Source organism: Cynara cardunculus (genome assembly GCF_001531365.2).
Source record: "Cynara cardunculus var. scolymus isolate 2C chromosome LG 7, CcrdV1, whole genome shotgun sequence".
Classification (NCBI taxonomy): domain Eukaryota; kingdom Viridiplantae; phylum Streptophyta; class Magnoliopsida; order Asterales; family Asteraceae; genus Cynara; species Cynara cardunculus.
Window position 1 is genome coordinate 14,871,889 of NC_037534.1, and position 11,241 is coordinate 14,883,129.

The 11,241-nt window shown below is 36.6% G+C and overlaps 2 protein-coding genes across 2 annotated transcripts in view; both read right to left on the reverse strand.

Moving 5' to 3' along the window:
- Positions 1 to 1,752: 1,752 nt before the first annotated feature.
- LOC112515931 (wall-associated receptor kinase-like 1) lies at positions 1,753 to 5,619 on the reverse strand. The gene is made up of 3 exons (XM_025122909.1): positions 4,764 to 5,619; positions 4,552 to 4,668; positions 1,753 to 3,094 (listed from the first exon to the last, which is right to left on the reverse strand). Exons 1-3 carry the CDS (start codon positions 5,584 to 5,586, stop codon positions 1,962 to 1,964), a joined length of 2,073 nt encoding a protein of 690 aa, XP_024978677.1. The 5' UTR covers positions 5,587 to 5,619; the 3' UTR covers positions 1,753 to 1,961.
- A 2,477-nt stretch (positions 5,620 to 8,096) lies between these two features.
- LOC112515218 (UDP-glucuronate:xylan alpha-glucuronosyltransferase 1-like) overlaps positions 8,097 to 11,241 on the reverse strand; it is a 4,883-nt gene continuing 1,738 nt past the window's right edge. The window contains exons 2-4 of the mRNA XM_025121889.1: positions 10,275 to 10,473; positions 9,450 to 10,098; positions 8,097 to 9,091 (exon numbers count right to left, since the gene is read on the reverse strand). Of these exons, the coding sequence (XP_024977657.1) occupies positions 8,097 to 9,091; positions 9,450 to 10,098; positions 10,275 to 10,473 (1,843 nt within the window). The remainder of the gene's footprint in view (positions 9,092 to 9,449; positions 10,099 to 10,274; positions 10,474 to 11,241) is intronic.

An 11,241-nucleotide genomic window follows, 5' to 3' on the forward strand; every position in this document is an offset into this window, starting at 1 on the left:
AATTTAATTTATGTTTAATTATATAATTCTTTATAAAGATAATAATTAAGTATTCTGTTAAAACTTAATGATTATCTTAATTATATTATAGATTTTTTATATTTAAATGAGATGTTTATTCTGTATTTGATTATGTTTATCTATAGTTGGTTACAGAAATTCAAACATGAAGCTTTAATAAGTTGTACTTACGTACAATTTACTTGTAATATTGAATTTTAAGTAATATGCATCAATAAACAGTACTTCGTACATGAAAAATGGTTTTTAAAAGTTTTTGTCAAATGCTCTGCAATATAGTATATATTTATTAAAGTTAATTACATAGTTGGTCTCTATAGTTTGATAGTTTTTACAAAAAAAAAGTACAAAAGGAGAGGGAAAATATGGTTGGACAATTTTACCCCTGGTTGTAACAAAGACTTTTGAGAGCGTTGATGGCCAGGTCCCATTTTCAAAGCAAAATTCAAACCCGAAGGATGAAAACTTAACTTATTGAAGTTCAAGTTTCACTTCTAAAGATTTCACTAAACCTAAAAGACCAAAATTAAAGTTTACTCTGAAAATATTAACAAGTCCGACAGACCTACCCAAATTTCTTTTTTGCATCACCTATGCCCGCCCATTAATTTTAGCAGACCTACCCATTTGTTGGTAGTCAAATCCGCTTTTTGTAACAGACAATCTTGCTCGTGAACAACTCTAATACATACTAGATTTTTAAGCAATGGAATCGCTTAGTGATCACAAGCTTTGCATATAAATACCATATACATCACCAAATTCATAGCCTCAACAAGACAACAAATACATGTTCATAAATCAATATTCAAATTTCAATTTCACTGGTGGGTGTCGGTAGTAATTTTGGAACTCCTTGTCAAGGGTTAGAGATAATATAAACGACCCCAACCATAGTTTAACTGCAATACATAATTTCCCCAAACCTCATTCTAACCGCTCTTTCATAACTAGAATTCATGTATCTCGTGTCCGGATGGTATAATTCATTCTGTCAACAATTTATTCATCAAATACATATACACATACACATACATCAAATGACTATCCGCCAGGTTCGTCGCACGGTGTTGATGTTAGTAAATGACACTGGAGTTTGGTTGGGATGGGTTCACGCCGTCAGATAGTAAAGGAGAGGAGGGTTTTTTCTTTTGTTTTCAAAAGTCATGCCATGTATCCAAATATAATTGGTGCTTAAAAAAGATAGAAAGATAAAAATACTAAAGAATATAAGTCTGTACATAATGTTCCCCTTTGTAATCGGTGATGTGGGATTCGCCTAAAAGGTTACAAACATCCTCTCAAGGACTCATCATATCTGATGAGGTTTGCCCCACTATTTCGATAGTACACGCATCGGCTTTGATACCATTTGTAACGCTCCAAGCCCAAAAGCAACAACCTAGCCCAATAATTTCGAATCCAACTCAAAACCATGATAGAAGTTATTAGTAGCTCATAACTTAATATTTACAAGGAGCTTGCAAATCCCCTTTTGTATCCATGTAAAATTTTAGATATAGAAAATTGGTGAAATGACTAGTTTGCCCTAAGACTTGGAGCAAAAGATGTAAGGCCATCCGGTCCAGGGACCAAATCCGTGACAAGGTTGCATACCACCAAGTAATCTACGTCATAAATAAAGTCTAGGGACCAATTCCATAAAAGCCTACATAGCACAAGGACCAAATCTGTAATTTACTCAAAAAAGTTACAAAACCTATAGCCAAAAAGGAATAAAATTGATAACAAAACATCGCTAAAATGCGTACAAAATAGAAAAAACCGAACATTTGTTACATTGGTCAAGAAAAAGAATCTTTCGTTACATAATATAAGACCTAAACCAAAAAAATAAAAAGGATCTCGGATCGACCGGAGACGTCGCACAAAATCTTAAACCAAAACAAACCCAATATATACGATGATGTTGACGTTCATTAATCATATGATAACATGATCAATTCTTCTTCTTCTCCGGCTTCGTACTTCGATTTTCTAAAATCAGTTTGAATCGCAGAGGGTACGTGAGCCGCCCTAATGCTTTCCAACTCCGATGCTACTTCTTTCATCGTTGGCCTGTTCTTGCCGTTCAAGTTCAGGCATTGCATGGCTAGGTTCGCCATTGCCATGACCTCGCCCCGACAACCCTCATTTACGATCCTTCCATCCATAACCGACATCACCCGGCCTTCTTCCATGGCCGACATAAAATGTGTAGCCAAACTTCTATGTTCACCAAATCTAGTTAAAGATATTGGCCTTTCTCCTGTTAAAAGCTCAACCAAAACGACTCCAAAACTATAAACATCGCTCTTTTCGGTGAACTGGCTAGATTGGAAATATTCTGGATCCAGATAGCCGAATGTCCCTTTGACCAACGTGGTCAAATGAGTTTGATCAATGGACACAAATCTTGAAGTTCCAAAATCAGAAACTTTGGCTCTGTATTTATCATCCACGAGAATATTAGTGGATTTGATGTCTCTGTGGTATATGGGAATCGAAGTTGCGGAATGCAAGTAGGCGAGAGCTCCCGCTATCTCTGTAGCAATCCGTAATCGCGTGTTCAAAGTGAGCGGGAATTCGTCGCTCTCGTCATGAATATGCTCAAACAATGTCCCGTTTGAGATGAATTCCGAAACTAGAAGAGGAACCTCGGTTTCTAAACAACATCCCAGTAGTTTGACCACGTTCCGATGGTTGACTTGTGACAGAATGACAACTTCATTGATGAACTGCTCTAACTGGCTTTCATCAACTATCTTCGATCTTTTCACTGCTACGATTCTTCCATCGGTTAACATACCTTTGTACACTGTACCTTGCCCTCCGCGCCCAAGAACCCTATTTTCGTTGAAGTAGTCGGTCGCCTTCTCCAACTCCTTGGCCGTGAAGAGTGTGGTTTTATCGACTAAACTTTCATCGGCCGATTCTTGCTGCTTTAACAGTAGACCACCATTTCGTTTAAAGAATCTTGCTTTTTGTCTCTTATCTTTCATTTTCAGGACTACTTTGTAAAGTGAAAAGCTCGTCGCTATAAGAATTAGTACCCCCATGCTTATGCTAACACCTGCACAAAAGGCAATAAATGTGAAAGGTGAGTTCCAATTCCAAGATATTCATAGATTCAAGATCAAAGATAACATACAAAGCTTTAGACCAAGAGGACGTTTGGTAAACGTAAGCGCTAACTAAGCGCTTACCGATAAGAGTCACAACTCTCGTTACCTTACCTCGTAAGATTTTCGGCCACCAAAATGGCATAGTAGCCAATAATCTTATCCGGTAAGCGTTAACCGGGTAAGAGCCACCACTCTCACTTACCGGGTAAGAATGTTTTGTCTTTCCATGTCTACAAGGTAAGATTGTCAGTCCTTGCCATGCTTACCCAGTAAGCACTTACCAAGTTAGCGTTTAGTAAATGGCCCCTACGTTTTGCTACAATATAAAACTATGACCATCACCAGAGCCCTAGTTTAGATTTCCTTCCCTTGGTTATTGGTTATTCATAACTTACATGGTTCTTCCGTTTGTATGTTATTGCATACTCATACTAGTTTTTCAAAAATTATCGTATTTGTCTCTTTCTTTTGCACACTTTTCACAAGTCGGGATCTTCACGGGGACAATAACTAATCTTTGGGGTATAGATCAGGTCTGTATACATCTTCCCCCCTCCCCCCACCGGCCCACACCACCTCTGTGTGGGATATATTGGCCTTGTTTGGTGCAGTCCAATAGGAGCTGTAGTAGACTCCTATGACTTTGTATTAAGGTGATCACCAACTAAAGATGGTGAATTTTAAGTGGCATTTGGTGAAAACGTAGAATTAAAATAAACATGATTATAATTTGTGTTTATAAGCTTTCGACGTACATATATAAACCAAACCAAACCATATGAGTATATCCCATACATGATAAGACATGGGGGTAGGATGTATGCAGACCTTTGCCTCTAATCCAAATGATATAGCGGTTGATTCCATGAAGACAGATAAGTGAGAAAAGTAGCACAAAACATAAGTGTGTGTGCAGACATGCAACAACACAAAAGGAAGTAGGGACACATAGGATAAACCAAATTGGAAGGGAAACGAAGACTAACATACAGTTAAATTAGCTTACTAACAATCAATTTCTATATCATTAATCCACTACCAAACAGTCATGTATAGCTGACCGAATAAGCTGAGTCCCATTAAGCTCATTAAGTTGCTAACAAACAGGCCTACAATACGAAACACTAAAACAGCTCACTATCTAACATAAGGCTCTAGCAACCTAAAAGTCACCCTTCCCCCCTCCCCTTACCCACCCTCTACCTCCAACATACATAAAAATGACAAAAATGGTGCACATCATGCAAACACCTCTCTTTCTAACCCACAATATTAATAACTATACATTGGCTTTAATTACTGCTCCAACATGTTCAACACAATGATATTTTAAAAGAATTTACTACAGTTAAAATTATGCATCTCAACCATTTAAAGAAGTACCTAAAAAGCTTTCTACTTTTACCTAAAATAACTCCAATGGTTGACGATTTGCTTCTAGCTTGACTGAAAGGATTGCAGGTGAAGTTCCCCCCATTTAACCCACATGCGCCATTCGTACAATTAGCGCATTCTTCAACAGCTGAAACACACAAACAAGAAAGCACCCGGCTTTAAAATCAGAATAATTAACACAAACACAAAACAAAATACTTTGTAGTGAAATGGATTGCATACGTTGGCATCCGTTAACCAAATATGGGCTGCCTTCTTCAAAAGTCGAACAACTACATCGGTAAGATTCCACAGTAGTACCATTTCCAAGATCAAGTTCCACTCTTTCAATTTCTGAAGAACAACCGTTTCCATTAACTTCCTGCCGACTTAGGGTCCACCGAAGTGCAATTGGAACAAAGGAGTTGCCGATCGCAGATTGCCCGGAAAACCCACCAGCAGAGTACATTTTTTCATCCACGAGGAAGGCAGACCCACAAACTGCATCAGGACCTTGCTTTTGCAAGCCTGAAATATCAACGGTATATGTCTGAAGATAGTAAGGAATGGTGGTTTGGCAACAATTGATGCCATAACAGTTATTTCTCGGGTTACTAGTTTGGTTTTGACATATCGTCGAACACCCGGTGAGAAGATATTCCTGCTCCGAGATAAACGCATTTCCACACCCCTCCACCGTGAATTTGTTCACTTCTCGGGAAAACAAAAAGGGACTCCCACCCAAGTCAACACTCAAAATCTGACTATTATTCCTAACTAAGTTTTCACAATCAGAAATCATCGAAACATTAACCGTCACCGTTTGATTCTCCAAATTCAAAGACAACACTTCCAGGTCGTTTACCGCGTGAAGGTACGGTATTGACGAGTTGCAATCAACAGCATACCATTCGTTGAGATAACAGTCTGCCCCAATTCCAAACGGGTACGGAATGCGGAGGTCCGCACACGTGTCTTTGCATCCGGGTCTTGCGTATATCGCCGTTGATATTGCTGCCGACGTCAATGAAATCAATAAAGCCAAATACAGTTGCAGGAAGTTCATGGTTACAAAGAAAAGCTTCTTCTAGTCGTGAATGAAGTGAGGAATTGGTGTATATATTGGCCGCCATTACGAAGGAACAATGAAGGAAACGAGTGTTGGTGATGTGATGAATTGAGTTGCGTTTCAAACCTGAACTTAGATTGAGTAATCAATCCTTCATATCTATCCAACTGATTAAATATTGTTGTTTGCTGAATAAAAAATTCAACTGCTGGAAGAAGATTCGAAAAGGCATTGGATGATTGGAAGTAGACCAACGTTGATCGTCCTGATCATGCAAGAAATTGACGTTCAAAGCATGCCTCATTTGACTCCATCTCCACTTGTATATGTTTTTCTCCCTTAAAAATTATGATATCCATTTCGGTTGTTTTGAAATTATAATTTTCGTTCGTATAATTTACAATTTATTGTTATTTTGATGTCTCAATTTTGTACTAAATCAAACCAACCAATATAAATATCAACGGTACCAATTAAATTGGTACCAGCTTAATTGGAACTGATTATTGTCGGTTGTAAGTACTGTACCAAGTATGCAAACTTGGTTCGTACACGGTATTGAAAGTCATATACCACGGTCTTATCATGGTACCGACTTATTTACTTTTTATTAGTTTTTTGTATTTTTATGTATTTGATATTAAAACCTTGTAACTTTAATTATTTTAGTTGAACATTTAATTGTTTGAAAGTTATATTCTTTGCGATTAAAACTCGTTAAACATTGTCTTACTTGGAAACTCAAAATTTTACTTAAAGTTTGAAAAAAATTGGCAAGTTTTTCATATGTTACAAAACCAATACTAACATCTATCAATCGAAAAAGTTGGTACTAATTAAGTCGGTACCAAGTACAATTGGTTGGTACACGGTATAAGATTTTATATATCAATTATAATTGATTGGTACACGGTAATAAAAAAAAAAACTTGGTACCGTACCAAGTCCACCCTAATTTGTTGTAGTTGCAGTCTCTGTGTTTTACAAACCTTTATTATTTTAATCCCTTATATTAGACCACAGATGAAAATAGTAATATATTATAAATTATAAAAATAAATGTCATAATTTATAAGCCAAATAATGAAAATAGAAATTATTAACAGAAAATTGTAATTTACTCTACTTTTAATGATAAAGAGGAAAGTAATGAATTTTGGCATGAGTAACTTCAACGTCTTCAAGGGCAGATCCAGCCTTTAAGCACTCGGAAAAAGCCTCCAGTCAAAAATTAAAAACTTTTGTTGACTAACTTAAATTTTCTATTTTCACTCTCGTCTTATATAGTTTTCCCCCACTCCCATATGGTCATATGCTTCCCTCCCCAAAACCTATCTAACGTGCCCCCACCCCATTAATTTTCAGGATCCGCCACTGGACGTCGTAGTGTTTAGGACTCAACATTGGCTCGAGGCTTTTTTTATACCTTTTTTACCCTCATCAGTAGGGTCACCTTACGTCCTTAAATCCATAACCATCTTTTGGTAGCATAGCCTCCTCCGTGTCCGAGGACCAACAAGGGTTGTACAAAATATTTACATGTTCTCCATCGACTATGCCTTTCAGCCTAATCTTAGGCCCTGACTAACCCCCCCCCCCCCCCCCCCCTTGTTCCTTTGGCTTATCTTTGGTAGTTCCTTTAAGGTTCCAAATTCAATGATGGCAACTAAACACGAGGTTATATTCAGTTTGAACACTTATTTTGGGACAAATAAAAATATAGATAATTAAGTTCACATGTAAGATGAAAGACATAATGTTAAGTGATTATGTATCAATAATAGCTAGTATCTTATGCTTAATAAGTGACTTTTAAGAAGTTTTACTTCATGTTATGTAAGGGTTAGGTTCCGGTGAGAAGCGTAAGAAGAGATCTCCACCCATGGATGTATATTAGGATGAGATGCACCAGATCAATCCTCGTATCAGACGCAATTCATGGGTGTGTTTAATATTAAAGGTGATCAAGGGTCCAGATCCCCTCTTACGCTTCTCACTTTAACTCTGGTTCTCACACGATCTTTCGTCAAGAAGGAGAATCAAGGTGAGAAACGTAAGAAAAAATCTCCACCATTGGATACACATTAGTATGAGATGCACCAGATCAATCCTCGTATCAAGCGCGATCCATGGTTAAGTTTAAGATTAAAAGTGATCAAGGGTTCAGATCCTTTCTTACGCTTCTCACTTAACTCAACTTCTCACACAATCATTTTTCTGGCATATAATTTAATAATATATGTATTCGATTCGTAGAACTCTACTCGACTTAAGTTTTATAATCGTTTGAAGTTGTACATTTTCACAACCAAAATTTTCAATGATTGGGTTTGTAAGATCTCATGAAAGTATAGAGCAAAACCGATAGCTATATGTACAAAATGAAAACAAATAACACTATGAAAGATCAAAACCGACACACACGTGCACGCACACACACACACACAATATATATATATATATATATATATATATATATATATATCAAGAAGACACGAGTTTAGTAATCAGAACGATCTAGCGGTTGCTGATGGAGTAGGACGGGAACTCCAATCATGAGACCGGTTAATTTTCCGTGGGCATAAGTTTTCGATGCAAATGTTCTTTCTCGGGTCTTGAATCTTAACTTTCCAAAGACCGTCCGTGAAATTCGCCTTTCGGGCTTGATATCGGTCCCACCCTAGTTGTGCTTTTCGTTCTGATGACAAAAGACAAAACTGTTGCAATTGACTTGGCATTGCGTCGTGCACTTTCCACCAATTATTATGTGCCACGTCACTCGCGAACTCTCGTAATATATCCACGTTCCAATTACAATCATAGTCTCGAAAGCACAACCACGGCTTCAACCCGAGGTAATGAAGTACGTAGATGATTGGTGGATTTGCCCCGAAAAGACGTGTTTTTTTCGTCTTGGTTTCCTCGTCATCACCAATCCAGAAATCTTTCAGGAAATTCATGTGTTTCGGAACTCGATGCCACCATGTGAAGATTTCATTCAAGTATCCCTGATCGCCACCATTGTATGATGTTATTTTATCGATATTATCTATAAGAAGTTGAAACGTGCAATTTGACGGTTCTATCACCATGACGCCCGAGTTGAAAAGCGTCCCATTGTTTCCCGTGGCGGAAATCTCGGGCATATGGAAAAGGAAATCAATGTTTCTAAAGATAAGCATATCAGCGTCGATGAAGATAATCTTTTTGTAATCAGTTAGCTGCCATAACCGAAACTTGCTATAGTTCCATTCGTTATACGTGCCATTTTCGGCTTTAGGGTTTCTTATTCGTTGGATCGTTCGAATCTTCCATCCTGCGGACTCAAGTCCACTTCTGTGGTAGTCGCTAACCGTTTCGTCAACAAGTACCACGAGGTCCCTAGTAGACCCTACCATCCGAATGCTTTGTGCAGCCGTGATCGCTCCACAAACATAAACGTCAGCCGAATGTAGGATTGTTACGTACGCTTCTCGTCGGGCATCACCAACGTAATCTCCATCTGTTTTGAACAAACCGATAAAACGAAGTTAAGGGTTTGAAACCAAATCATGATTTTTGTCAAACTTTCGATGTTTATTTTGACTTTAAAAGTCAAACTTGCTATCGGATAATCTTTCAATCATACTACCTCCTTTTAAAAATAAATGTTCACAATGAAAAAACAGTTTTAGAAATATGCAATTATCATATTTTTTATTATATAAATGACAATTTTATCTTTAATAATAAATGGAGTACTGAAATAAAACTGGAAACACCTACTTCTAAAAGTAACCAATTACTTGTGGAGAAAAGAAGTGATTCAAAAGTCAAAATTGGATATATTTGACCTTTCCAATTTTAGAAAGTCAACTCACCTTGAGGCTTGAAGGGAAATGAAAGTTCACAAGATGCAATAGGAAGCTGTAGTTTCTCCCTCAACACCATCAAATTGGGTTGGTACAACCAAGCATTGCCTCGACGAATCACGAGTTCTTTACACGGAAACAGATTTGGGATCGGGGTGCAACTGGAAATGAAGAGCAGATGCACCTTTCGATCCCCTTTAGCCGAAGCGGCTAGACCGGCACTTGCAAGTTGCAAATGAAGGCGAGCCACGTCTCTAGACCAATTCCCTTGGTTTCTACAAGGAAGCTTGACTGCGATCACCTCAAGCTTTTCTTTAGGAACGTCGAGTTGAGGTAGAATCGGGCATTTTGGAACTTTATCCTCTTGTTCCTCGTCGATCCACTCTGGATATAACGAATCCCATGTCACGTTTTCATCGGCCGAGTCAAGATGCAAGACGATGTGATTTTTGCTATATGGGAAAATCCGCGTGTTCCATTCAAAGATCTCCCTTTCGTTGAAGTTCAACAATCCGATCCCATTAATAATTCCATCATTGTCAGCTATTTTCTTGACAACTATCGAGATCTCATCCCATTCGATGTTTGAATGTGAGGCATATGTGTGATCCAGTCCTCGTGACCGTTTCCATATGTTCATAAGATGTCGCCTATATTTGTATAAAAAAACGTAACGTTTGTCAAATAGTTGAATATTTAACGTAACGTAACGTTCTTGATACATATATATATATAATATATATATATATATATATATATATATATATAGTGTTTTGCTGTGAAGGTATATTTTCTTTAACTTTATACTCGTATAACGTTTACTTACTGAGAAATGTGGTGGGAAACGTATCCATGTTGACGAATGGCAATTGAGTAGGTAATCACAATGAGAGTCGCGAGAACGATGGTAAGCAATACGCGCTTGAACGATTTATGCTTGCATTTGTCGTTTTTCTCTTGTAGAACAACTTGAAACGGTTTATCAGTGTCTTTCAATTTACCTCTTTGAAATCTTTTCTTGCATATATCTTCACTAAAAAGATTAATTAAACCGATAAAAATTGAAATTTCACAATATAAAACAAAATCGTAAAGGAAAAACCATCTTCTAAAACGCCTTGATTAAATAAATAAACAAATGCTTAAATTACCACGTACTTCACGATTTTTGGGTACGTTTATAAGAAGTAGCAGTGCGATTTTGGAATTTTTTTTCAAGAACTTGCATACCGTTTACGACGAACAAAAGTTCAAAACAAAAGACGAACGCTTTGCTTTTAAGCCTTATTATATTTTATTATTTAATAAAAGGATAAACGAATTTTGTTTTAGTTTTTATTAAGGATAACATATAATCTTTTTCTCGATCGATCAATGTAACAGAATTTCAAATAACTTTATTTTATATACATTTTCACTGATGTGAATGTCAAGTTTATTATCGCTTTAGTCCTAATCTATAAACATTATATAAATGGGAATCCACATCATCAAATGTTACAATATGTCAATTACTGATCAAAATTAGAATAAAATAACAAATTTTGAAACTTTATTACATTGATTGAAAAAGAAAAAGAACTAATCGATAATTATCTTAATTATATATTTTAGATTTTTTATATTTTAAAATAAGATGTTTATCCTTTATTTGATTATATTTATCCGCAATTAGTTATACGAATTCAAAAATCGAGCTTTGATAAGTTGTACTTTTGCATAATTTATTTGTAATCTTGAATTTTAAGTAAATATTGGTTTTATGTGGTTTTGAGAAAGTGGTAATATTTTTATTTTTGAA

Excerpts from the sequence above, each read along its gene's own strand:
- LOC112515931 (XM_025122909.1), bottom strand. The coding sequence starts at position 5,586 with ATGAACTTCCTGCAACTGTATTTGGCTTTATTGATTTCATTGACGTCG. Across the intron at positions 4,669-4,763 it reads TTTGGTTAACGGATGCCAAC|CTGTTGAAGAATGCGCTAAT; the intron begins GTATGCAATCCA and ends TGTGTGTTTCAG. Across the intron at positions 3,095-4,551 it reads AACCATTGGAGTTATTTTAG|GTGTTAGCATAAGCATGGGG; the intron begins GTAAAAGTAGAA and ends CCTTTTGTGCAG.